Source organism: Plenodomus lingam (assembly GCF_022343315.1).
Source record: "Plenodomus lingam strain CAN1 chromosome Unknown contig_14, whole genome shotgun sequence".
Taxonomy (NCBI): Eukaryota; Fungi; Ascomycota; class Dothideomycetes; order Pleosporales; family Leptosphaeriaceae; genus Plenodomus; species Plenodomus lingam.
In genome coordinates this window covers 2,174,423-2,200,373 of record NW_027093932.1, presented here as the reverse complement: position 1 = coordinate 2,200,373, position 25,951 = coordinate 2,174,423, and the positions used below count along the sequence as shown (strand labels likewise).

General features: G+C 51.7%; 7 protein-coding genes across 7 annotated transcripts; 3 read left to right on the top strand and 4 right to left on the bottom strand.

The window, feature by feature from the left end:
• Positions 1-117: 117 nt before the first annotated feature.
• On the bottom strand, positions 118-4,869 carry NTE1 (phosphatidylcholine and lysophosphatidylcholine phospholipase; the record flags this gene model as incomplete). The annotated part of the gene is made up of 4 exons (XM_003843448.2): positions 118-230; positions 291-862; positions 912-4,523; positions 4,595-4,869. 4 exons carry the CDS (start codon positions 4,867-4,869, stop codon positions 118-120), a joined length of 4,572 nt encoding a protein of 1,523 aa, XP_003843496.1.
• Positions 4,870-5,164: 295 nt separating this feature from the next.
• IAQ61_002769 (uncharacterized protein) lies at positions 5,165-7,880 on the top strand. Its single transcript, XM_003843449.2, has 3 exons — positions 5,165-5,406; positions 5,463-6,894; positions 6,948-7,880. Exons 1-3 carry the CDS (start codon positions 5,377-5,379, stop codon positions 7,424-7,426), a joined length of 1,941 nt encoding a protein of 646 aa, XP_003843497.1. The 5' UTR covers positions 5,165-5,376; the 3' UTR covers positions 7,427-7,880.
• Positions 7,881-8,103: 223 nt separating this feature from the next.
• Positions 8,104-9,516, top strand: IAQ61_002768 (uncharacterized protein; the record flags this gene model as incomplete). The annotated part of the gene is made up of 1 exon (XM_066095689.1): positions 8,104-9,516. One exon carries the CDS (start codon positions 8,104-8,106, stop codon positions 9,514-9,516), a length of 1,413 nt encoding a protein of 470 aa, XP_065954525.1.
• A 4,020-nt stretch (positions 9,517-13,536) lies between these two features.
• On the bottom strand, positions 13,537-15,577 carry IAQ61_002767 (uncharacterized protein; the record flags this gene model as incomplete). The annotated part of the gene is made up of 2 exons (XM_066095688.1): positions 13,537-14,229; positions 14,354-15,577. 2 exons carry the CDS (start codon positions 15,575-15,577, stop codon positions 13,537-13,539), a joined length of 1,917 nt encoding a protein of 638 aa, XP_065954524.1.
• Positions 15,578-17,098: 1,521 nt separating this feature from the next.
• On the bottom strand, positions 17,099-20,170 carry IAQ61_002766 (uncharacterized protein). Its single transcript, XM_066095687.1, has 2 exons — positions 18,625-20,170; positions 17,099-18,548 (listed from the first exon to the last, which is right to left on the bottom strand). The coding sequence occupies exons 1-2, from the start codon at positions 19,032-19,034 to the stop codon at positions 17,744-17,746; spliced, it is 1,215 nt and encodes a 404-aa protein (XP_065954523.1). The 5' UTR covers positions 19,035-20,170; the 3' UTR covers positions 17,099-17,743.
• A 2,202-nt stretch (positions 20,171-22,372) lies between these two features.
• Positions 22,373-23,548, bottom strand: IAQ61_002765 (uncharacterized protein; the record flags this gene model as incomplete). The annotated part of the gene is made up of 1 exon (XM_003843456.1): positions 22,373-23,548. The coding sequence occupies one exon, from the start codon at positions 23,546-23,548 to the stop codon at positions 22,373-22,375; it is 1,176 nt and encodes a 391-aa protein (XP_003843504.1).
• Positions 23,549-23,693: 145 nt separating this feature from the next.
• Positions 23,694-25,723, top strand: IAQ61_002764 (uncharacterized protein). The gene is made up of 2 exons (XM_066095686.1): positions 23,694-24,160; positions 24,257-25,723. Exons 1-2 carry the CDS (start codon positions 23,996-23,998, stop codon positions 25,424-25,426), a joined length of 1,335 nt encoding a protein of 444 aa, XP_065954522.1. The 5' UTR covers positions 23,694-23,995; the 3' UTR covers positions 25,427-25,723.
• The last annotated feature ends 228 nt before the right edge of the window (positions 25,724-25,951 follow it).

Genomic DNA, 25,951 nt, shown 5'->3' with positions numbered 1-25,951 from the left:
TTCCATTACCTGATATCCACTGCAGCCCACTTGCATCACACCCCAAACTCTACCACTACTCCGCACACGGCGCACACGCCAACCCGGCCTTTCTTGGGCAAAAAAAAAAAAAGAACACTAAATGCTCGCCCGTCGCGGAGCCATTGTCCGTCGGAGATTCCTTTCCTTCTCCGTCTCCTCGGGCACTGGCAACACGCCTTGCTCACGCAACTGTGCTAGATATTCTTTGCCTGTAGGATACCATCATCAGCCATGCATATTATACACGCTTGTGTAATAGGTCGACATACCGTATTTGTACCCAACATCGTGAATCTCCTCAAACTTGGCAAAGTCCAGCGTGCCGTATGCATCAATCGGAGGCCGCATATACCGACAGCCCGGTGTATTCTTTGCCCGCTCCAGCGCATCGATACTGCTCACATACGCAAGACGAGACTGGATCTCAGACAGCGTGGGAGGATTGGGGTGGCTTGAAAACGGATTCCAGCGGTTCAGTGTGGCCCAGAAGCCGGAGAGGGAATCGCCAAACGCCTGTGGTGTGTCTTCGTCCAGGCTTCCCACATCGACGGCAAATATCACGTCCGCCCCAAGGCTCTTCATGTGAGCGACGGTGAGGTTGTCAATATACCCGCCGTCTAACAGCATGCTGCCATTGTCGCAGAGCGGGGGCAAGAGACCGGCAAGGGACATCGAGGCCCGGACGTACCGCCAGACATAGCCTGAAGTGTGAATCTCTGATCGTGACTTGCTAATATTCGTCGTGTTGCAATAAAATTCCAGCCAAAAGTCTTCCATCTGGGAATTGCCAAATGTCTTGAAGATACCGCGGTTGAACTCGTGACCCGTCGTATACGAGACACTGGTCCAGTTAGCCATATCGAGCTACAGTAGCAATCGAGTATACGTACGAAGGATAAGTAAGGTCGAAAGCAAATCTCCACATGCTGCCCATACGTCCTGCAAACTTCTTCGCTCTGCCATACATGGGAACAACATCAGCGTCCCAGGCATACAGCGCACCTACGAAGCTGCCAATCGATGTACCGCCGACAATGTCGATGGGTATGCCAGCTTCTTCAAGTGCGCGAATGATACCGACTTGTGAAATGCCTCGTGCACCTCCGCCTCCCAACACCAGCCCTACTGATTTGCCACAGATGCGCCTGCCAAGTCGATGAAAGTCGCCCTTGAAGGGTGTATCCGCCGAGTACAACGGAGTTTGGCGAACTTTTCTAGACGTGTACTTTTGTATCTCCGCCTGGATTACCTGAACTCTCTGCTTGAGTGTCTTTCCGAAGCGCCTTCCGACATGGTGTACTGGCTCGGCAGTGGCACGGAACGACATCTGGATATGATGGTGACTTCCATTGATCCAAGGTCGATTGCGCAGCCACTTCCTTGTCAGACCAGAGGGACAGTACCTTTCCGTGTGTAGCAGCACCAACTCCTTGCGTGCAGTCGTCTTTGTCGTCAACAGGAACCGTTCGTACTCTCCAATATTGGGAGAGGACTCGGCCAGACCGACGAGCAGAATACAATCGGCCTGGTTGATACACGTCTGAGTCCAAGGCGATTTGACGGGCGTGTCTGCTACATATATGACCATTCCATATCTCTCCTCCAGGTCAGCAAGGTACTGTGAAAGCTTGAGCTTGCCCATCCGATTGAAAGCGTGGCGTCCCAGATGATTCAAAATGGCAGCTTGATTGAGCGAAACGACGCCTCGAGGCATGCCGATCTGAGTAAGCGCGTTCACAAGCCGGCTGGCAAAGTCTACAACGGGAATACCCGCAGTGACTGGCAGCACTGTCACTGTGCGCAGATTCACCGTGGAAGATACATTCGTTCGTGTGGCTTTCGCACTTCGTTCTTTACTTTGCTCGTGAAGCGGATCGTCTACCAAAGCTCGCATGCGGGAGGCAATCATTTTTGAGATTTTAATCGTAATGCCAGGATGTTCAAGAGCGAGGCTGTTGAACAATGTCTTGGGGAGTTTGGCGAGCTCAGTATCGCGAATGGCATGCAAGGATCCTGGACGCGCAGACTCTGTGAGGACCTCTAGCTCACCAACACTGTCTCCTTGGCCGTATTCGCCAATGACTTTCATTGAACTATTTTCAGCATCGCGAATAACACGTAGACGTCCGTTGAGTACGATGTAGATGGCGTCACTCTCATCACCCTGGTTGTAGATTACCTGTCCTGCATTGACTTGAACCCATTCGAGAGCAAAGTCGATGTGCTGGATCAAGCGCGGTAGAAGACTGGTAAGACGCTTAGCCATTGTTAAGAGAACAACGGGATAGCGTTCGACGATCCTCTCAATGGAAGCGCGTGGAAGAAAGCCGACGTAAACATCAGTCTTAGCCGTGACATCGACAAATGATCGGTTTGAGGAGATGGTGCCGAGATAGCCAGCCAGACCACCTGGTTTTGTCATAAAGAGACTCGTCCGCGAGCGCTTCTTCTTTCCACTGTCTGCCGAGTTGCGCAGAGATGTGCCCTTATTTTTTTGCCTCATTTCAGGTCCAAAGAGATCTTCCTCAGTATATCCAGATCCGTTAGGATGAGTTCCAAACACATCGGTCTCTGAGCTCTCATCCTCGACAGCCACACTAACATCTAGAAACCCGTCTATGACATAGTACAAACCAGGATTCCGTTCACCTTGCTCAACAAGCACAGCATCTTTTGGGAAGAAGACGATTTCAACATCGTTTACAATCTCTTCTGTGATATTGTAGGGGCTGGATACGCTTGCTGCAGACATGCCTGAAACCGAGGCTACAGACTCCGTATCGCCATCTCGCGAAGCTTCGTAGGGATCGATAAAGCTAAATGCATTTGTAAAGAACGCTTTTTGTCTCTTGGCATCGAATGAGACTAGTCGTGGTGACTGCTCAACGGATCCCGTGGGCCGGGGCATAGAATTCTCAAAGTTAGTCAGGCCAATAGCTTTGAACATGCAGTGCAATATGGATTCTCTGAACACGGTAGCTTCATCAATAGATTCTTGTCGATGTACCGATGGCCGTAACGATGGTGAGGCGAAGGGATTGAAAGTACTTGCGTCTAACGGTGTGCGAGCATCTCGGCGGTCATGCTGGTATGGCTGTGAAAAGCTGCTTCTGCCAGAGCGACCGGTGCCACGAGCCATTTGAGAGTTGGTCAGGAGGTCACCAGCACTGATGCGATCGTTGCGAGGTCCCGAGTCCATCGTCTGCTGTGGTGGAGATGCCATGTTGACCAGCTTTTCACCAGTGATATCAATAGAAGCGCCACGCGCAGCAGCAAGCCGAGCCTTTGCAGCTGTTCCCCTCCTTAATGAAACGCTAGACCGGCGTCGACGACCAGCTCCAGAGTTGTGCAATGCGATGCCCTTCATGCCCTCATCTAGACCAATGCGTTCCGTCTCCTGGTTGAACTTCTCCTTGAGTCGCTCAAGTGGAGCATCCCGGAGAAAACCTGGAAGATCATATGTGGTGTACTTGTTCATCAGCTTCTCAGTTCGGAGGACTTCGTTAGTCAGACTGAGGTAGGAATGGCTGGTAGCAAGAGTGACCCTCTGCAACCGGGTAATAATCACTTGAACAATGTGCGCTGTCGCTTTGGGATATATCCGTGTCAAACGGCGGAATGCAGTAGCGGGAATAACAGCGATAGTGGTATCTACAGTTGCACGCGCAACGATGTCAGGATGAGCAGCTGACTTTGGTTTTACCGTTCGAGGTGGCGATGCTCGTGTCTTGGTGTGCTTCAGACGATCGCTGTACCCATCTGTATCTAGGGAAAGGGGTGGTACACTTGAGAGGCGACCTCCGGCTGTTGGACTGTTGAGGGTTGATGTTCTTCGATGCTGCAAATTGCCTGCCGAGATGCCATTAGGACTATGCGGCCTCGAATCGTCTGGCCCGTAACTGCTCGTCCTGGTCACTGAGGGTCTGATATGGCCAGGTGGGGTTTCTGGTATGCTTGAACCGGGGTCCTCGTCTTCATCGTGGCGAAGTTTGACATCTTCAGTAAACAGCGACAGAATCGAGAATAGCGAAGTCATGGGTGCACCGTTCTTGACTTCAGTCAAGAGCTGGTATCCTTGACGATGGCCCTGGTGCGAAGAACCCTCTGGGGATTCTCCACCTCCGCTATCATCCTCATCAGAATCTGAGCTATCTCGATTCGACTTGACAAAAATCTGCACAAGACCATCTACCACGAGACAGAACCCCTTCTCTTCCTCGAGGAGAATAGTCTCACCAGCCACAAGACGACGAGTCTGCATGGTGCGTGTAAGTTCATGGAAGACGGGACGTTCGAGATATCCGAAAACTTTGATAGCACTCAAGAACTCGTCGAGATAATTCGAGAGACCCCTTTTCGAATCTGTCTCGGCGCTATCAGGAAAGACTTCTACCTGGGGCTCCTCACGCTGCGGCTCCTGTGGTAGACGTGTGTACATGGTCATGTATCGATATCTCACGAAGTAACTAACTGTCGACACGACAAACACCACTAGCAGCATCCTGTACAGGCTTGATTAGCATTGGTAGAGTATCCTTGTGCAAACCATCATGGAATGGGGGTTGGAACTTACAGTGTGGTAAAGTTCATTGTGAAGGTCAAGCTCATGGAGAACAGAGTGAACAGCCATGCTGGGATAGTATAGCTGACCCAGTACAAGATTGTCGGCAGCACACCGAGAATAGACAGTATAACGCGTCCCAACAAGCCAAACGTAGTCGAGGACGCAGCCTCGGTACCTTTTGCAGAAGCCATGGAGGTCACAGCAGCTTCTGCCACACTGGAGACGGCGGCAGCTGATTTATCTGCCAGAGAATGGATGGCCTCTGGGGCCGGCATATTGGCCATGATGGAGAGTTCAGTTACCGGTCCTGGTCTCCGAAAACAGAGTGCCGACTATTACGAGTGTTTCCTGCTCACCAATGCCGTGATATGTATGCAAAGACGAGACTCCCATGATATTGCGTTCTGCATGCACGTTGCGGGATCTGCGAACATGGCTGACATGACCCAGACTAACTAAGGTATGTGGGAACAAACATGTGACAGGTGGGCTGAACTAGCTGAATCTGGTGACTAAGCAGTTGGCTCTAGCGACGCGAACATTCGCGGCTAACAGCTCCAGCCCTGGCACCACATGTCCCAACGCGGCGCGACAAGCTTCCACTCCGCCTGGGCAATTGAAGGTCGCCATACATCGAATTCGCAAGTCGCTTCTGATCTAACAGAAGGTACCATCGCTTCAATCTCGCGAGCTATCTTTATCCGCATCACGTAGCCTTTCTCCCTCCCTCGCGACATATCGGTACTTTACTCATTGCGCCGCGCCCCATAGTCTCCCCCAATTGGCCCAGCATGCCACCGTTCAAAGATGACCAGATCATTGTAAGCATATTTTGTTCCCTGAGACAGTTTAGTCGCACAAATGCTGACAGTGATAGATCATTGCGCCCGGCTCAGAAACCACGGTAGCCCAGCTTGGCCTACCGGAGTCCTTCGCCCCGCCCCGGTTACGCGTGCGGTCGCGTATGTTTCCTGCGGAGAAAGAGGGTGAATTCGAACCCTATAAGATCCGGCGGAAACAAGACCAGCCGGCGGTCGCGGTAGGCGCACAGAACGACGAGGCCGACGCAGAGAGGAAATCAGGCGAAGACGAGGAGATAATATGGGAGGAGGACCGCGTGTCAGAGGAGGGTGCGATATGGCCCATTCAAGAAGGCAGGATCGTGGACTGGCCCTGTTTCTTTGCGCTCATGTCGCACGTCTACAACACCCTGAACCCGCCCTTCCACACAGCCATACTGTTGGTTGCGCAACCAGCATGGACTCCACGAGAGCACGAAAAGCTTACTCAGTTCTTTTTCGAGAAATTCAAAACGCCTGCCTTCGGTCTATTAGATGCAGCATTGGCGACGACGTGGGCATATGGTGTACATTCAGCGACCGTTATCGATGTAGGAAAGGCGAAGACGGATGTTACTGCAGTCAGCGAGTTCATCCCACACATTCAGGGCAGGGTTGTTTCATTGAGCGGATGTGGTGGCGAGGCTTTTACGGAAACCTTGCTTGCCAAACTCAAGTCCAAGGGTCTCAATCGCGACATGTGCGAACAACTCAAGCGGTCTCCCATTTGTGAAATCCTACCTACTGGAACGCCGCTGCCAGGCTCAGGGGATATCCCAGAAAAGGACATCATCACAAATCCTGCTGCTGCTGCTTCGACGGGCGCTACCGATTCGGGACCTGTAGCAGCAGCCGCTATTGGTAACGTCCCACGAGGCCCGGGTGCAGACACCGAGGTGGGTGAAGATCTTGGAATTGAAGAAAATGAGGGCGTGCTCGACGTCGCAAGCATTGTGGCGGGTGGTAAGATGAATGAGTATTTGGCAAAGAAAGAGAAAGAGAAGCAGGAAAAGGCCAACGCGAAGAAGAAGGGTGTTCCGGTTCCGGAAGTTAACAAGCCTGTTCGACTACCAAACTCAAGACGTGAAAAGGCCACCTTTTTATATGAGGATCATGCGCTGCTGGATACCCTCAAGAACATGAACCTTAATACCCAAGATATGGCAGATGCGAAGAACGCGCTGGATGAAGGCCCAAACCGGAAAGGGCAGGAAAACGGAGAGACTGGAGAGCCCACTTCGGCCGTTGAGGCCAACGGAAATGGCGACCCCAGCTCTGCAACCAAACGTACAGGTGCCATCAGGCGTGAGATTGAAGTGGGAACCGAAAGATTTTTGACAGCAAGTGACGGGACACTGGAAAAGATTGCTGATGCGGTGCATCGAGTGATTTCGTCAGTGGACGATGTCAGTAAGCGAAGTGATTTGTGGGATCAGTTGATCGTCTGTGGCAACGGCTCAAAGCTACGGGGTAAGTCTCAATCAAGCAAATCACAAAGAACACATTGATTAACTAGTGTATAGGCTTCAAGGAAGCACTGCTACAGGCACTACAGACCAAGTACCTCATTTCGCCATCTTCAGCGACCATTTTTACATCAGAGATCCCATCAAACATTTCAACGCCTGCAGGGACTGGCGCAAACACGCCACAACCCCAGCTTGGCCCTCATGGAGGATCGCAAGTCAATCCACTTCTATTTGCAGCCACGACCGCCCAGACTCAGCACATGACTCCACATGGCGGCAATTCAATGATGGCTGGTATGTCACACAATGCACACTCATCACATGGCCAGACACCTACTTCCATCAAATTTGTCAAGCCACCAGAGTATTTCCCAGAATTTAAGGAAGTGGGATACGACGAGTCTGCATTCCTGGGCGCTCAGGTAGCTGCAAAGGTCATTTTCGTGGTAGATCAGGGACAGAGCAAAGGCTACATGACCAGACCAGACTACAACGAACAAGGACCACAGGCTATTCATGACTACAGCCTGTGATGCAATAGCATCCGCCCGCATTACTTATTGTGCTATGCCTTGGCATCTGTGGCGTCGTCATACTGATACTGCGGCATGCCAAAGCAAACAATCAATCAAAAAGTTTTGGTCAGAATCTGGATGTCACGGCGGCGTTATGGACAGAAGCAAAAGATGCCCAAACGTGAGCGATGTTCACCAGGATTTAGGCTGGCGACGAAATGTGCGCCAGATTTGGCAGTGCAAGAGATTTTATGTATGATCAAACGGTCTGACGCCCACTTGTATAACATTCTTGCCGATTGCCCGTATTTGGTATCGCTTTTGGTGCTGCTGATATCCGTCGGCGTTCTCCGATAGAGACGGTCCGCTCCACGTGCTAGAAATTTAGCGAGAGACTAGCCTGAATGGTCAACCTTTCTTCCGGCATTGATAAAGATCCTATACCCGCTCTCAATGTCATCTCACTTGATTGAATTTTCTACTATCTTTAACTCCCTGCTCATCTTACTTGTGGTGCCTTGTTGGAAGTTGTTGGTCGCAGATAGGATTTGCGGCAACACACAATTGACGTTATAAGTGGAGACTTACTACTTGGACCCCCGCCCCTGATCTGGAGTGACTAATTTTATCGTCTGCGCGCTGTCGGGATTCTGAGGTCAGTAGTCTTCTGATATTGGGGTATCGGATCAATCAATATGGCTGCATCGGCACCCATATCCAGGACGATCTACACAGGTCCCTTTGTTCATAGCGTGTCGCTTGGCAAGCTCGAGATATGCGAAAGGGCGGCCATTGGAGTCGACGAGAATGGAATTATCGCTTTCGTTGAGAAGAACACTGAAGAAGATAGTATTGGAAAGATCAAAGGCCGGCGAGAAGGATGGTCAGATGCACATGTGGTTAGCATTGAGGGAGATGGCTTCTACTTTCCAGGCTTCATCGACACACACACTCACGCGCCACAACATCCCAATACAGGTCTTTTTGGCAAGACCACTCTCCTTGACTGGTTACAAACTTACACATTTCCAATGGAATCCTCATTATCTTCCCTACCAACGGCCAAACGGAGCTACCAGAACTTCGTATCACGGACGTTGTCACATGGTACTACCACATGTGCCTACTACGCTACCATTCATGTTCCAGCCACCAATCTTCTCGCTGATATCTGCCTGGAACGAGGTCAAAGAGCCCTCGTTGGAAGAGTGTGCATGAACAGCGACCTGAGCCCTGAATACTATAGAGATCAGAGCACGGAGAGTAGTCTCAATGACTCAAAAGCGAGCATCGACTACATTCGCTCCATTGATCCAAACGGCCATATCGTAAAGCCAATCATAACCCCGCGATTCGCCCCGTCTTGCACATCAGATTGCCTTGCCGCCATAGGCAAGTTGGCAAATGATGCAGACTCCCACATCCAAACACATCTCTCCGAGAACAAAGGCGAGATCGAGCTGGTAAAACAACTTTTCCCAGACTCAAAAAACTACACAGACGTATATGATACACATGGTCTCCTTACACCCAAGACTATTCTGGCGCATTGTGTACATCTCACGCCGGAGGAGCGCAAGACCATTCTCGACCGCAAGAGCAAGATCAGTCACTGCCCGGCATCGAACACGGCGATTACCTCGGGGTGCGCACCCATTCGTGACTTGCTCGATGAAGGCCATACCATCGGCCTTGGCACCGATGTTTCTGGCGGCTGTCATCCATCGATCCTCGAGAACGTGCGTCAATCGATATGGGTCAGCCGGCATCTTGCATTTCAGACCTCTGATTCGGCAAAACTTTCAACAGAAGAAGCATTGTATCTTGCAACAAGGGGCGGCGCTGCGGTTGTAGGACTCGAAGATAAGGTTGGAGGCTTTGAGGTCGGAAAGGAATGGGATGCACAGATGATCAGGCTCGGTTCAGTCGCCGAAGAGGGAAACAGCGATGGAGCATTCGATGATGGACCCGTAGACTTATTTGGCTGGGAGAGCTGGCCTGAGAGGATCGAGAAGTGGGTATACAGTGGTGATGATCGTAATACAGTCGCGGTGTGGGTGCGGGGTCGGCTTGTACATAGGACCGCGAAGTATAAAGGTGCTAACTAAATAGTTGCAAACTGTACAACTATTAATTTCATGACCTTTTGATCATCTAAGAGTCATCATTCGTCAAGCTTTTCATAAACAGCAAATTGGCTAGCAAATCACAGCACCAGCGCCAATATTTACGATCATAATTCCCCCCCCCCCCGGCCCTCACTTTCGCCTCATCAATTCTTCCTCAATGACCTCTGCACTACACATATTTACGAAGTCCCATAAATAAATGAAGATGCAGTTCTGCCATGACTTGTCGCTCTTCAGTGTTCTTGCAAGATTATTAAAAATCCAGTCTCATAAGCTCGATATCATACATGCTTTTATGATGATTTTACCGCAATCCCATGGGAGACCCAGAATCCTGTGAGATTCTTACCTATGGCTACTTTATCTTTTGAATTTTTATGACATGAAATTCTTCTGCTAAGGTCTCATGTGCGTTCCTTGGGTGAGAATGGGTTTGAGTGAGTAAACTGACATAGGTATTGCACTTTGCATCACATGTACTTTGTCTCCTTAAATTCGCTCAACCCTCGTGTATGTGACTGGGACTGCATAATAACGTCCCCTTTCATGTTATTCCCCTTCCTCAAAAGCGCAGACTGAACCCGCATGGGATTGAGAAAACTCCTGGCCATATTTACGGGCTGTGTTTCCCACCTTGGGAAGTCAAAATGCGCCTACTGCCAGGAACACGAAGTGCAGCATTCAGAGGAAGTATTTAAAGTGCCAGAGTCGTCCTTCCAGCCGGATTACACGTTGTCTCAAAATAGGCTGTGAGATGCAATGTCTTCCGCTCTCTACGACCGCCATATCAGAACTGATCTCGCAGACATTCGAGAGCAGCTTGAGTTATGACTCATCTGCGTGCGAAAATTCTCGGCTCCCCGTTTCATGCGTAACTACGTTTCTGATTTTGTAGAATGGGCGTCTGATAGGGTGATTCGTAGTGTTGATGTGTTTTGATGTGAGACATGAAACGACATCTTTCTTGCCATAGGTATTCGACACCACTAGTTTGACAAGATGTGCGAAGGAATCAACAATCCCTCGTAAAAATCTCGCATGTCTTGCAAAAAAGCGGTTTTGACTTCATGAACGATCTAGAACATGACTGGTAATCTGGGAATGGATGCTGCTTCTCTTACAAACGACATGATGAGTGGTATGGGATATTTTGTACGAATTTCAGGGGTATACCGATAAAGTCGCATAAAATCTGTATATCTGCTTCTCCTTTGGATCTATACACTCCTCTTCCATATGAATGCATCAACTACGCTCTTTTCAATGATACAGAGTTTAGACTGATCATCATTCCACAAAAATTAAACAACTCCAAGATAAACTCTTGGAGGAACTAGCTATGCCCATGTGATGATAATTGTGTTGGTCTGTTGTCAATGCCTTCATTGGACTGGCGTGTAACATGATGTCCGACCATAGTTATTCTCCCTCAGAGAATTCTTTGATTAATCATTTCCCCAATTTATGACTTCAGAAGCCAATATCATTATCATATATGGCTCGAGCTAGCCTCTCACTCAAAATAGAGTTACTATTCACATGATAAGAAGGCCATTCAACGGAGAACAATATTTATTTCATATGATATCTTCGCGCGACTGTCACAGTTGCCAATGGGTCATCACTCTAGGTTGATTTAGAAGCGAGGCCTATAAATGCTAAAGCCCGCGTTTCTCCTCATCCTCCCATCACCTCTCCTGCAATTCTTCCTGGGTTGAAAATGTATGGACTTGAGACCCATGTTGCGCTGGCGAAACCTTTATTTCTCTTGATACTTGATGGAAATTACCAAAGAGTAATGAATTCTGATGTCTGGATGGTTTGAACGGAGTGACGTGAACGTGGTGTGTTAGTCAACTACACGGCATAGCTGTACACCTTTCGGTAGCAATTGGCTTTGAATTGGCTTCGAAGGTTGGGACAGTATACTATCGTGCACTTCTAAACCTTATTAGGAAGCATTTGCGACACAACGAAAAGATCTCACTAGATGCAAGCATATTACAAGTATGTGACAGACCTTATTGAATTAGATGAGGTCACAAGAGAACAAGCACATAGTGATGTTGGCGATCTGCGAGCTTTCGAGCAGTCGCACTTTGATTTGAATACAAGTGATCAACGGCAAGTCAGAATTTGGTAGCTTTATTGACATAATTGGCGGTAGAATTCTGTGATAACATCATTCAAGAAGCGGTGTCTCAGTAGAATAGTGCGGTAGTTTAGGCCCGCTCATCTTTGCAACTGCTGGGAATGGGAAAATGCATGAGTGGTGTCGCTCTGCGTTTGTCAACATCAATATAGTGGGAAAAACGAAAGCATAGGTAGGGTAGACGCCAAATGCGTACCGTTGATGTCATCATACAGTGTAGACGCGCGCAAACATGACATGTCAAAACTCATCTCAGTCCACAAACACTAGCAGACATCAACCCTGATTTTTTCAGTTTCATAAGACAACACATATGCAAGTCCCTGCTAATCTTTGAGTCTAAAAAACCCTGCGAGGAAGGCAGCAAGCAGGGAGCCTTTATCCCCTCTCCCACCCGAGCAAACAGCACCACACAGCCACGCATGGGCTCCTCACAAACTCTGGAGCCAGCCGATTCCATGTTCGTAGAAACAAGGAGATTGAAGAGAAAACGATCCCATCAAAAAATGAATCCTTCTTTTCGAAACGGGGGTATGCTTGATACAACACGGCACAGCGCGAGACCGACCAGCCACACAGACATTTCATTGCCGTCCATGATTTTTCTCATTATACATGAAGTATGGGTGGTGCTATAATGGCGTGTATCGGTCCAAGGGGAGACCTTTTACACGCTCTTGCGAAGACGCATATCCCACGCATCCTTCGCGTTTTCCGGCGTGAACAAGAAAGACTCGCCGGCATATGGTACTCGTAATCCAGACATTTGGCAATGTGAAGCCCACTGGAACGCAAAAGAGGTGCTTCAGCCCATGGCAAGGCTTCAAACTTTAATTTTGTCGTGGAGGAAAAGGAGCTCGAGCGAGAAAATAGGGTTGAGTGCGAAGGTGCGAGCGGATCCAGGAACGGAATCTGTCTGGCTCATGATTTGGTAGGTCGGAGTCTGTGTGGCCATGCCGACAGGTTCATGTGATGTTTCGTTGCAGAGCGGGAATCACATGGACAATCGAGGGTAAAGAAGATGGATCCTCATGGCTGTACCATAGCCTCTCTTATACACACACACCCCCTTGTTTCCATGTAGGAAAGACTTGATGAAGAGAAATACCAAGTTAGGACCTCTTTTCTTTCAAAACTCACTCCACAAAATCTCAGAAGAGGTCAGACTTGTCCATCCCATCGCTTCAGCATCGATTCAGAAAAACACAAGCTGCATGCACTTTGTTGTTTTGACGACTTCCACACATAAAACGGAAGACTCATCATTATTCCAAAACATCTCCCACGGCATGTACGGTAATTCAACAGCAACAAGCCATCACAGCGGAATGCTTTTATACCCTCCACACTAGCACCAGCACCAGCACTGCCCCCCTTCCCAGGCACTCCCCTCCACTTTAGTTTTAGAAGAGTCCTTCCGCAAAGTAAAATAGAAAAAAGGAAAAAAGGCGCATTGCGTTAGGATGAAACCCCCATTCTCGCATCTCGCATCATCCCATACTTTTCGCAAGAGATTAGGGTATTTAGACTATGTATGTATATAGCGGTAGTAGTAGCGTAGCAGTAATAGTAAAAATACTAATAATAATAATAATAATAATAGCGACAGCAACGCTACCAAACGTGATGATTTTTTTGACGTCTCCAATTCGTTCAGTGTCGTATTCATAGAGTGCGTGAATAGCCATGACCTTCCGTAGGTGAGTGTTCTTTGCTCGTCTCGCTACTTCCTTTTCCTTTTGCCTGCACCACTTCCCCCCCCCCCTCCCCTCCCCCTCCCTCTCCCCAAACACACACACGCACACCCACCCTTCGCATGCCTTGAAACCCAGTACCATCCCCCCAATCTACATCCCCCTCCGCGCCTCCCACCACGCCTTATCCTTCTCCCTCCGATGCGGCATCCCCTCTCGAATCTCCGTCTCCCGATCATCAAACTCGACACTACGCGCCCGACTCCGCGTCCGCACACCCTCGCCCACACGCTCACTCACCAGCGTCTTGCTACGCCGGGGCGTCGCGCGCCCATCATCTGCCGGAAAAGTCTGGCGGGGCCCAAAAGTATCGCGACGACGACGCGAAGCCGCACTGGGACTTGCAAGACCGCTGGGGACGCGACTGGCGCTCATGTCTGCACTCAGGGGTCGCTGTTTCTTCTTAGTTTTGCTCGAAGTCGGCGTTGCGGGGGGCCGCTTGATGTAGTCGTAGGTTTGGGAGTCGCGGCGGGCGAGTTCGCGCTCGAGACGCCAGAGGGGGGCTTCGGGGAGGATTTTGACGGCGGCGGAGTCCCGCCATTTGATTTTCCAGTAGACTTCTGGGTCTGAGGCGCGTTGGTTGTTGAGGCCGTAGTCCACGACGAGCTTGTAGGTGTCGGTTAGGGCGCGGCATTCGTAGGCGCCGCGGTCGAGGATGCCGGGGCCTTCGAGGCGGTGGCGGGTGCGGACGGAGGGGTGGATGTATTCGTTTGTTTGGCGGAGGGGACGGTCAGTTTGCCGGCCGGTGAAGGGGTCGACTTGGGTGTAGTGGCCTGGCTTGCGGATCTGAGTCGTTGTGTCAGTGTTCAAGTTTTTTTTGCCCTCTTCTTCTTCTTCCACCGACTTCCCGCATTCCATTGCGGTATTCAACGTCTAGGACTGAGAGGAACTTGAAATGTTGAATACTTACTGTTGATCCACCCAGCGCCATTGCCCCCTTGACCTCACTGTATATCCTGCCAAAACTCCACGGTCTCACCGCACCCTCCTCCTTTTTATAGTACTTCTCATTCAGTTCATCCTGCTCAAACAAGTACTCGTCCCGCATATCCAGAAAAGGCTCCAACTGGCTCATCATCCACGCCAGCGTAATATTCGCGAGCTGCATGTCATCGTATCCACCCCCTACATTCGCATGCGCGCCGGGAAACCACACTTGCCGCAGCGTAGTCCGGTTTCCCTCGGGCTTCTCCCAGACAGCGGGGGCGAAGGAGGGGCGAGATTCGTCCAGGGCAAGCGCCTGAAACGCATTCTCGATGCAATTGGAGAGTTTGGTGTCGTGGAACGAGGTAGCCCGGGACTGCTTCATTTGCAAGCCTGCGCGTTGGAGGATGCCAATTCGCGGGATGCCCAGACTTCCGACAGTATCCCATACGGCGATTACTTTTATGGGTATGTCGAGCCTGGTCAGCCCTCTCCGCTCAAGTTCCTCGGCATAGCGGGGGTCGCCTGCGCTGGGTTTCCGGGGAAAAGGAACGTCTGGGTGTTTGGGGCGGTAATCGGGATTCCGCCTGTTTTGCACGTCTTCGTAGACTTCTGGGAGCGTGTTGAGCCCTTTTTTCGTCAGGAGCCCGATTTCGCCAATCAGTCCGCCGATACTGCGCGCTGTAAAGGCTCCGCGAGAGAAGCCGAGCAGGAAGATTTCGTCGCCAGGGTGGTAGTTGTTGGCGAGAAAGGAGTAGGATTCTCTGACTTCCTCTGCCAGTCCTTTGCCCGTTGCGCCCCCAATGACTCTGGACACACGCCCTCCTTCTGTACCAAGACCTTGTTGGTAGTTGACAATCTGCGGGACGCCATCTTGGCTGACTGCTTTGATAGCTCTTGATATCCGGGTAATGTTGCTGGGGATCGCGATACTGCCATTCTTCATTCCATTGTCGGAATTGTTCCACGTCCCATCACAAGCTACGATGAGCCTCTTGAACATGCCTCTTCCACCACTCAGTCCCGGCGTATCCATAAGCGGTCCGTTTCTCCCCACACTTCTGCTTCTCGGGCGTGCCGGCACATCAATGATAAGAGGCGTCTTTGCACCACCCCTTGAAATGTCCACTACGACCGGCGCAGGGCTCAGTGGCGCCCGTGTGCTCGGCGCACGACTCCTACTCCTGGCTCTTGAAGGTGCGATCGACATGCTAGTTTGCCTTTTTTTGCTACTTCTCCTTCTCGGTCGAGAACCAGCAGATGTACTGGAGGAATCGGAGAGGACGTAGCCCGAGTCAGAGTCGGAGTCAGAAGGGGCTACGTCGACGTGGTCGAGCCACTTGTTGACGCGGCCGTACCCGTCTGCAGGCAGCGTTGCTGATTTGCCGCCAGTCAAAACGGTAGAGAGTTGAAGGAAGGGTTGAATGCTTGATGTTGGGTGAGTGCCGTTGAGCTGTCAATCGTTCTGTTGTCAAGTCTGGATAGTGGAGCAAGGCTGGTACACCGCGTCCGGGTAGATGCGCGATCGACTTTGTGACTCCAATCCAGGCCCACGAAGAACTTCTTCCCCCTCGACCTCGAATTCCAGCTCTTTTCAATCCTCACACCACTCTTGTGAAGCCGCTGCACAATTTCCCCTCTTTCTCTCCCTCTTTTGCACAATTCCCCAATCCTTCTCCAACGTCCAACACGAGTAAGCGGTCTAGCCTACCTTCACTCCCAACCACAACCTCGGCACCCTGCAGTGCTCTCAGTCCAGAAAATGGGCCAGGATAGGTAGACGGGCAACAGATAATCCGACTCACGGGCGAATGGCTGGCTGTACGATGGTCCCCAATACGCAACAAAGCAATGAAAATGGAAACGTGTCGCGCAAGCACCAAAACGCCAGCACGCGCGCGCACTCTTACGTGCGACGTGGTTGGGCTCTTTTGGCTGAATCGTAAAAAGTAGGCTGGGAAAGAGAGAGGAGAGCCCAACCTCATTGGACTCGCTTGCGATCTGATCAACCCTGGCTTCTGCTCACCCAACCTTCCTCTTTTTTTTTCTCTCTTAATCTTTGCTTTCTTCTGTTTCGTCTTTGCTGGCGATTGACAATTAAAAAGGGTGCCTGCGAACGACACAGATGGAGGTTTTTTTTTGGTGACAAGAGGGTCTTCAGATGATGACTTTGTTTCTCAATCGAGAATGAGTTCAAAAAGGACGGGCGCTTATACCCCTTGTAGAAAGATGTCTGCTGTCATCCAAAGTGAGGCGCACACGTTCCCTTCAAGATCACACTTTCCCACAGTCAGACGCTACATGGTGTACCATAGCCGGTAGGTAGGTCTGGTGGGTGCTCGGGAATCACAATCGCCAAGCATCCGCACTCGCCCACCGTCGGTCGTCCTTAGCATCCGTGGAGACAGACACACACCACCAGTTGGGCGGACATGGTAGAAAGGGAAAAATGGCCAGTGGGCGACCCAGTTTTCGCTGAGCTGTTGTGCATTAGGAGCTGTTACCCTAGCTCACGTAGCTGTCGACTGTACAGTAGCGGCAGAAGGGATAGGTGGCCGTTGAAGTCTATCCTTGCTGGCCCATCGGCTTGACTGGGCGGTGAGTGAAACAGGTACGTGGGAGGCAAGGGACTACCTAGCTCGTATCTCGTTGCAGCGGTGAGGCCTGGCCCGCGAACTCTCGTAGCTGCTTTGCGGGAACTGCGGCAAGCACCTATCGATCCATCATACGTACATAGGCGGTCTTGTCACTTGACTCGAGCCATCAAAGAGTGCAGGCCATAGTCTGGAGATACATGTCGGTTGTTGTAGCTGTCGTTGATATCAATTGTTTTTCAATTTGGTTGACGTTTTCTTATCTAATCTAGGGTCCCGGATATCCCACATATCGCCGCAATCGCCGGGAGATCGATTCCAACCTCTCCGTTCCCTTGCGCTTTTGCATCCCCTACCGAAGTATTACAAGTCCGTTCATGGCCGCGATTCCAGGATCATAGGGCTCTCATTACTGCGCCGAGCAACAGCCAGTGCCCTCAGCCGAAAATTCCCCTGCGCCACTAATCCGCACACTCCATGGGAGAACACAAACTCTACAATATCGTACAAAGTTCCGTCCTAGACAATCACACATCTCTAGAACTCCGTAGTGATATCCCAACTCCCGAGAGTATATGATGCAACGCAAGTGACGAAATAACAAAGTCCATGGGACTGCGGCTTGAGACAAGGACGACGGAAAGAGAAAAAGAAAAAAGAAGAGATAATACACGGATAAGGAAGGGAAAGATGAGATGATTAAACGCCTAGAAAGTCGTGACCGTCGTAGATAGTGTATACCAATGAAGATGAGAAATGGTACAATCTGGTAGATGGCCCAGTCAATTGCAGTCGTCGAAAAGGTCGTCGAGCTCGTCGACATGGATGCTCTCGGGGCTCTTCATGGCCCAATCCTCCTCGTCGTCCAATTCGAATTTCGGCTGTTTGCGCTTCAACGAAGGGGGAGGCATCTCCATGTGAAGCGTGGGTTTTACGGCTGGACTGCTGGGTACAAGGCTTGCCTGGAAACTGGAGAGGTGGTCCAAGTGACCAAATAGAGCAGCCGCTGCTTCCGAATTCTTGCGTGCCGCACTCTCCTCCGTTTCTTCAATTGAATGGGAGACTTCGTCCATGACGACATCCTGCTTTGTGCTTGGCTCTGCCGAAGCACGGGCCGATCGCTCGGCTTCCTGACTCCTCCGCCGTTGCTGGAGGAAGGAGGCAGTCTGGGTGAACTCGCGTTCATCTTTTTCTAATGGCGGTGATTGTGCCCTTCGGTTGTTTGCAATATTCGCCGTCGTCGGTGGGTGACTTTGATTCGAGAAGGGATCGCTGGCGTTGCTGTCGTAGTCGGAGAGATCCAGCTCTGGCGATGGCGACATGCGAGCTCGTGAACGCGCATCCAGATCCTCCTCCTCCTCAGAAGCCGCAGAAGAGAGCGATGGGGAGATGATGCGCGCCGCAGATGGAACGTTGCCTCCGTCGGCAGGGATCGGCTGGTGCGGGCAGGTCGAGAGGAAGTAGTATACGCGCTTGGGATGGGTACCCACAAGCTTCTTATCCAGGGGACATCTCGAGAGGGCTGTCCAGGTGCGCTTGAGATAGGTGGCCAGGCGGGACGAGATGATGGCGGCCGGATTGGCGGAACTATAAGTGGCACGTCAGCATGCGTAACCATGAGTGGGGGGGGGGGAACACTGCGTCTCGGTGGTGTGGTACGTACCTCTCTACTATGGGGATGGTGGGCGACAGAACGGTTGCCAGCTCCTTCAAAAGGTGGGGTCGGTTGCCCGTCTTCTGCAGCTGGCCGATGACACCGACCACGATTTCATCGTCGATGCCCTGGGTGTCGACTTTATTGGAGCCAGACTCGCCGCCGGGCGAGGGTGGCGGCGTGTCTGCGACGCGGCCGGAGCTCTTTGGACGACGGTCGTCGAAGCGCAAACTGGTGGGGCGGGGTTGTGTGGGCGAGGATGCGCTGGAGCCCGAGTGGGAGCGTTTCTGCTTCTTTGCGAGGTGCGGGTGTTGGCTGTCGGTTGTCGAAGGCGGTGAGCGCGCCAGTCGCGGTGCTCCAGGCAGCTGTATGCCGAGCGAGGGCAGTGACAGCGACTTGCGGCGCGTGTTGTAGCCCATTGTGTGCTGTGGCGACACAGTCGCAGTGGTCGCGCGGGGGGTGGGGAGAGGAAGGGAGATCGGAGGGCGACTGCAAAAAGAGGAGAAGAAAGAAGAGGAAGAAGGGCAAAAAGAAGGGCAAACAACAAGTAGGCTGGCAAAGGGGATGGATGAGGCAGCCAAAAAGTTGTGGTTGCTGGTGAGACTGCAGGGGCGGCGATTGGTTGCGGGCGGAATGCAGGTTGATGCAGCCTACTGTATACACCTGGAAAGCGAGCCGCCGGGGTATGCAAGGTAGAGCAGGGAGGGCGGCGACTTTTTTCTTTACATGCGGCCACACGACCTTTTGGACGTCGGAGAGGGAGAAGAGGCGTCCGAGATCAAGGCGACGATGAGGAGTGGACGAGTTTTGATTGAATGCAACAATAGTAGTAGAGTAGTAGTAGTAGTAGTAGTAGTAGTGATGATGAGAATGAGGAAGAGGATGATGGTGATGGATGAGTGGGGAGAGCTGGTTGTTGAACCGGCGGCACTTGCAACGGTCACTTGCCCGGCTTGTCTCCTGAGAGGGGGGGGGGGAGGGGCGGGGGGCGTGAAAGACGTAATTGGGCGGAGGCGAGTGGCTGCTGTTGCCGCCTCTGGTTACGAAACCCAACACAGCCGGCGACAGTCAAAGGTAGTAGTAAAGGTAGTCAGAGAGAAGTAAAAAAAGAAAAGAAACACTGGCAACAACACGACCACCACGAGTTGTTCAGCGGGGAATGGTGGAAAATAGAAGACGACAGAACAGGTCAGATCAGGTCAGTCAATCGAGGTGTCCCTGATGCAGTGCAGTGTGTGCAAGGAAAAGGTGGCAAGAGAGAGAGAGAGAGAGAGAGAGAGAGAGAGGCAGAGGCGACGAGAAAAGGACGGAAGGGGAGGGCAGAGGTGGAGCAAGTGGTGAAGAAAGCAGGACTAGGCAGCGGCTGGATGTCTGTGCGCTGGGTAGGGTGAATGTGAATCTGAGTGTTTTCCCGGGATCATCTCTCTTGTGGGAGGTACTAAGGTAGGTAGAGTAGATGGTAAGAGTAGACTGGAGGGTAGGACAGCATGCTACTCTAGGTAATTTTAGACTGTCTCTGCTTGTTTGTTCTCTTTTGCTTTCTGGTCTGGCTGGCGGGGACTAGTAGTAGGTACAGGGCACATCATAGTAGTAGACGTTGTGGGTTGCGCATGGCACCGCACATTGGATCGGGAGGAAGCCGTGGCAGGCTGCATCATCATGCAAGCTTGCAGTAAAGTGCCACCAGACCAAGCCAACCCAAGGCAGACAGCCAGACAGCCAGACAGCCAGACAGCCAGACAGCCAGACAGCCAGACAGCCAGACAGCCAGACAGCCAGACAGCCAGATACAGGACACACAACTTGACACTGGATAGATGGCTACCTACACTGGGCACACTGGGGTGAGTGGACCCTCTGCCCGTTGCCTGTCCTGTCCTGTCTCGCGGAGAGGGAGGGGCGCATTGGGCAGATGCAAGTCTCAGCTGTGTGCTGCGCCCGGGCAATTCAACACAACACACCGGGAAGGGCAGCACATCCCATTGTCAGTGTCACGTCCCCCAGACTTGGCCAGCCAGCCAAAGCAGCGAGACATCTGATGACAAGCCAGAACGGACCAGGAGGTGGGTGTGAGGTAGGCTATAGTGGCCAACTACTTACATGCTCCCTCTCTCTCTAGTACCGATAGTACATACAGCATGTACAAGTACCTACTCTCTCCCTACTCGAGTACTCCATGTACTGTGTACATACTGTGCATGCAGACATACATACAAACACAGCCAACCATGTACACACTAACCCAGGCGCGTCTCTGTAGGTACATAGCTAAGGCCAAGGGTACCAACCAGAATGCAGACTACAAGTTTTGGCCCTTGGTTAGGTGAACCCACATGGAACCCTACGGCCTTGCCCAGGCACGCAATCCCTCCACTGGCAAGGTTCTAGAGTGTGTGACCTCATGCTCCTCGCCATCCATGCGCATCTGGGCGGGTCCCGTCAAAAACAACTGTCCCCGGCCTTGACCGCCTCCGCCTCCTCTTGCTCACTCGGTTGCCTCTTGCCTCTTGCAGTCTGCAGCTTTGCACCTTGAACGGCCTCAAAAGCCATCTGTCGCTGCCTGCATAGACTACCGATTTCATCCTCTTCCGCAGCGCCCGCAGCCGGCCAGCCATTCTTTTGTCCCAAACTTTCGTCGACGACGAACCAGATGTGGAGTTAGTCTTCAGACACAAGCCGGGGTGTCCTAGGGCGGTGAAGCTTTCCCCCTCCATCCATGTCTGGCTATTTTTTTTTCTTCCTTTTTTTTTCCTTTGCAACGGACTTTGCCAGACCAAATGTGCGCGGGCAGGCCTCGGCAAACACTGAATTTGCAAGCGGCAGACAAAGAAACTGGCCCGCTCGCATTGCTCTTGGTCGTGGCGTGATGTTGTTTAGTGATGTTGTTGTTGCTATTGCTGCTACTGCTGTAGAGTACTGCTGCTGTTGCTGTTGCTGAAACTACTACCGGTACATGCGCCTGTGTGCCTTGTGGTTCTGCAGTCGTGTTTCACAACCAAGCTCTCTCCAGTTACTCTACCTCTCCACATGCTTTTCGGCGCCTCAGACACACCAAGACGCACGCGACGTGCCACCATTTCCGTTGGCGGGCAGGGAACCTACAGCCGGCTTGTCCTGATGAGGCCAGGCGCAAATGCCATCCAGCTCCCGGTCTGCATGTGCGCCGCAGCGAGCGTCACTTTTCGGTGGGGAACGGAGAGGTAGCGCGCCGAACTAGATCTCATCCTTCTTGTTTCCCCTCCATCCAACGTTCAGAACGAGCATGTGAGAGGAGAGTCGACAAACGTTATATGCGAGAACCCTACTGCTCAAGCTCTCTCCAGCAACACCATGCGACCTAGAGTAGCCACTGCAGCTGATAAGCAAAACGCTAACCTTTCGGTGCTTCCGACCCAAAGTTACACGTCTCTTTTTTCTTTGACTGCCCATGGGAACCTGACTGCAGATCGATGATCGATCTCGCTTGACTTGCTGTTGTTTTCAGCAACTCTGCTAACGGCATACCGAAATCGGTCCATTACCCCTCAACCATCAAAGATCCATGATCAACGTTGACGTCCGTTTCCACCCCAACTCGTCTTCGCCAGATATTGTAGTAGCCCATCACACCAAGTTCCAAGTTCCCACTTCCCACTTCCAAGCACACTCCTGATCATCACTCTGGTGATCCGTGTGTCGTTTCTGGCTGCGGTCATACTGCGGCTGTCCGCAAGTTCATGGGCCTGAAAATGTGGGGAAAGAGTTGTACCAGAACATTTCATCGCCAGAACGGCCACCACGACTTTGATTGTGTGACAGTCCCCTCGGGCTGCGTAGCCTGTGCCCCAGCCGACTGCTCGACTGCGGCTGCCACTTTGTCGGCGAGCTTTTTCCGCATGCCCTTGCGCGGCTTCAACACGAGCCACCACGTGGTGCCCAGGTTGTATCGCTTCATGTTTACGACCTCTAACCCGCTCTCCTCGACAATCTGCCCAATGTCCTTGTTCCACCAACAGCCATGTTCATTCGCGTGTGCAGGCGCTGTCTTGTCCAGTATCTTGTTCAGCCAATCGTAATGCGACTTGCCGTGCTCTAGTAGCAGTATCTGCCCGTCTTCGTTTGTAGACGCTTCAATGTTTTGGAGCAGCTTCACGGGTTCTGGCGTCGAGCAGAGACCCATGGTCTGTATCACTGTATCATAACCTTGTTGGGCGTCCCAAGGTGGTATGATGGGGTCGAGTGCGGATTGCTGCTTGAAGAAGGTGCGGCTAAAGTACTCCTTGTGTGTATCATTCCATTTGCGCTTCGCAACAGCGAGCATAGGCCCGCTTTGGTCGAGCAAGGTGACCGTTGCGCAGTGCTTTGTGTTGTAGTACGGAATGTTCCTGCCTGTACCGACTGCCACCTCCAGCACATGTCCCCTCGCCATTTGCGTGAGCTTCTTGCGTCTCCAGTTGAGGAGCATCGTTTTTTCCGCCAGGCTGACCTTCTCGTCGTAGCCATCGGCTTCCTTGTCGAACCTGTCAGAGAGATCCTCAGCGAGGTCCACGACAGGAACTTCAGTATTCAACGAGACATAGAGCATGACGCCATACATGCCCAGCCCAAAGGCAGCGAGGCTGACGCCAAAGAAAGCTCGTTGCCGCCATTTGTTCACCTTGGCCTGGTGATGTGCTGAGTTGATTTCTTCGTCAGAGAGTTTCTGCAGGTCTGAGAGTCTGGGTCGCGCCTCCCAGGCTTTCCTAATGTTTTCTTGTGGCGTGCGCTCGGGCCGGTGTAGCAATGGCTCGACAGCTGGGCGCTGTGGCTGTCTTTGCTGCTGTTGTTGTTGTTGTTGCCATTGCTGCTGCTGTTGTATGCGTTGTTGTTGCAAGGGCAGTGGCAAGGTCCGCTGCGTAGGCAATGCGGCTGGTTTTGCGGAAAAGGCCTTTGGCGGCTTTGGAAGCTTCGCCATGAAGGGCAATTGGGGCTGTTGGGGCAGGAAGGAGCGCAGGCGGTCGACGTGAAGGTGTAATCTGGGGTTGGGAAGATTCGCGATGTTCGATTGTTTCTGCCTCTTCAATTTTCTACGACCCGATCGTCTGGGATAAGTTACCGGTAACGTTAGTCCATGCTTCCAACTCCACCCCCACTCCCCCACTAAACTCCCCACCGCCGCCTCGAACCACGAGCGACGCGCATTGAACCGCGAATGGCCGTGGCCATGCCCTGTCATCAAGCAACGAGATCGGCGGCATCAGATTTCATCACGCGTGGCAGCAGCTGCAGCATGGACGAAATATTTATACGCTGAGCAGGTAGTCGACGATTTTTGCAGACCGGCCTTTGCGCTCTTTCTTGTAATTCCTAGAAATCTTGTAAATATCTCTTCCTCGTACATATCTGTACCTTTCATCTCCCAATGGCCTCGGCAGCGTCCACAAACACACACTCATCCATCTTGATTGTCGGAAGTGGTGCTTTCGGTCTCTCTACAGCATGGTCGTTGTGCAATAACCCTCGGTATGCCAAAACTACCATCACCGTGGTAGACCGCCAACCGTTTCCTGCGCCGGATGGCTCTAGTGTACGTGTTTGAGAGCCACAGGATGCAGAAATGCAGAAATGGCGCTGCCCTTCTCCGAGCCGTTTGAGATGCCATGAAACTCACCCCGTCATACAGATTGACAGCTCCCGTATCATCCGTCCTGACTATGCAGCAGCGCACTACACACGCCTGGCGACCAAGGCCATGGAGCGCTGGCGTACCGACTTCGCACCCGAGCACTACCACCAGGTCGGACTGGCTGTCGTCGCCTGGGGTCCGGAGCAGAAATACGTGTCAGATTCCCTGGCAAACGTGCGCGCGATTGGCACAGACAAGGTCGAAGTCTTGACCTCAGCTGCACATATTCGACGAGCATGCGGTCTAGAAGGGACCGACGAATGGGGCAGTGGCAAAACAGGATATGTGAACTGGAGTTCAGGTTGGGCTGACGCGCAAGGTGCCATGTTGTGGCTGCGGAAGAAGGTCGAGGCGTTGAACAGAGTCAATTTTGTGACTTCGGGAGTGAAGAAGTTGATTATCGACCACAAAGCCAACGCTGTATTGGGTGTGCGATTACAAGATGGCAGAGAGCTAAAAGCCGACCTCACCATCCTCGCCGCAGGCGCCTGGACAGCCTCGCTCATCGATCTACGCGGCCTATGCATGGCCACTGGACAAGCCGTATGCTACATGCCCATCTCCTCCTACGAAGAAGCCGCTCTCGGCAATCAACCCACCATCCTCAACCTCTCCCATGGCTTATTCATGATCCCACCAGCTAAGAAACTCCTCAAAGTCGCACGACACGGCCACGGCTATGTGAACCCAACAACAATCCCACATCCAGAATCCGACGACCCAAATGAGACCATCACAGTCTCCCTCCCCTACACCTCTGTCGACGACCCCACACAAGCCGTACCTATAGAAGGCCAACGCCAATGCCGCGACTTCCTCACTGCCATCCACCCTTCCATTGCCGTTCCTTCGCGCCCTTTTACCAAAACGAAAATCTGCTGGTACACGGATACGCGCAATGGCGATTTCCTTATTTCCTACCACCCCAAATACAAGGGTCTGTTCGTTGCCACAGGAGGCTCAGGTCACGGCTTCAAATTCCTGCCCGTGATTGGAGACAGCATTGTCGAGTGTATCGAGGGAAGAACGCCAGAGGACTTTAAAGGAAAGTGGGATTGGCCTGCGGAACGGGTGCCGGAGAACCAGTGGCCCGGTGATGGAAGTAGGGGTGGGCCGGTGGGCATGGTGTTGGCGGAAGAGATGGAGAAGAGTAGAGGGAATCTGTAGGGGCGGATAGATGGGAAATGTAAAAGGGAGGGCAATTTAATTCAAATGGCATGTGTCGTGCTGCATAAAAGCCTCTCTCTCTCGTCCATCTTTTCTCTTTCCTTCAATCCATTCTTCTCATCGTTCTGCACCGAATATTCCAACCCAAAATGCCGAGAACCCTGCGTCAAGTGCTGAAATGAGCAAATTTACATGGAATTCGAAAACCAACACGATAGATATATGTGCTCGTTGTCCTTGAATGCCAGCATATAGTACATCTTGAAATGCGAAATTGTATACATGATGAAACGAGAAGACATGTATAACATTTCGTATGATTCCCGCCCTGCAGCGACGGGGATAAGGTCTCATAGCGTGTATTCTTGGGAATTTAGTTTGAATTTGCATTTGACGATGACATGTATCGATGTTCTGATACGACTGTTCAAATAACTGTTTTTCGGATCCATGGCTTGGGAAAACATGGGTGGCATGGGTATAAATTTTACACTTCTTCATCATCAGCTACAATTCATTACCCAC